This window comes from Halyomorpha halys, unplaced genomic scaffold (assembly GCF_000696795.3).
Source record: "Halyomorpha halys isolate HHAL.00 unplaced genomic scaffold, Hhal_1.1 Scaffold2357.1, whole genome shotgun sequence".
NCBI lineage: Eukaryota > Metazoa > Arthropoda > Insecta > Hemiptera > Pentatomidae > Halyomorpha > Halyomorpha halys.
Window position 1 is genome coordinate 55,749 of NW_027110341.1, and position 941 is coordinate 56,689.

General features: G+C 32.1%; 1 protein-coding gene across 1 annotated transcript in view; it reads right to left on the reverse strand.

Moving 5' to 3' along the window:
• The window catches only part of LOC106691439 (synaptic vesicle 2-related protein-like), a 25,928-nt gene that overhangs the window by 13,382 nt on the left and 11,605 nt on the right, over window positions 1–941 (reverse strand). The window contains exon 3 of the mRNA XM_014437206.2: window positions 79–241. Within this exon, the coding sequence (XP_014292692.1) occupies window positions 79–241 (163 nt within the window). The remainder of the gene's footprint in view (window positions 1–78; window positions 242–941) is intronic.

Sequence of the window (941 nt, forward strand, 5' to 3'; positions counted from 1 at the left end):
ATATGAACATTAATTATTTATTAGCTGTTTAATATGTACCTATATTATTATAACGTATTAAAGTTAATATATACGAACATGATACCCGCTAGAAATTTGAAGAGAATCATTAGCGATAGGATTGGAAATGCGCCAGCCAGAACGTTCATGAGCGCATCCAAGAGAAACCCAAACACCAGAAGTTTCTTCCTTCCAAAAGCATCGGACAAGAACCCCCATAGCATTCCAGACAATATCATACCTGGAAATATAAAATAATCAATTTAAGTAAATTTTAACATTTTAGAATGTATAACCAATTCTATCACCAATAAAGATCCAAAACAACGAATAGTGATTTTAGTCATAAAAATTCCAATAAGCATTTTGTCTCTTAACGGAATATTTAATTTATTTCAACTGTAACTCATGATTAAATTTCTTGCAAATTCGGCAATTGCCATTTCAACAGTAAAGTTGTTTCTCTTCTCTCGTCATTTGTTAGTCCATCAGAAATGAATTCCGATTACAAATAGAAGTAACCACAAGCTATTTGAAGAGACATCTAAAAATCTATGGATTAGAGTGAGTTGAAACTTGCCATTTATGTGGAAAGCCCCGGAAGATGCTCTACATTACAAAGCAAACTGTGACTGGCTTGAAACTTAGGTGAAGAGAACTGGGTACCGATAGAATCCTAGAACATAACAATACAAGAGCCCAAGAGGAGAAAAAAGGCGGTTATCTCACCCCAATTTTTTATTACTTTAATGAAAACTATGTATAATTACTAGTCAAAATTGATGAGTCTGCCAGTATAGGTAGGGGGATTAAAAAATGACGACTGTTTCAAAACCTTAAAAAAATATTAATTTTTCATTCGGAGCTGTATATCTTAAAAACTACCAACAACACTAGAAAATCTAAAAGAAAATTATTTAAAGAAGAGTAAATTTGCTGAA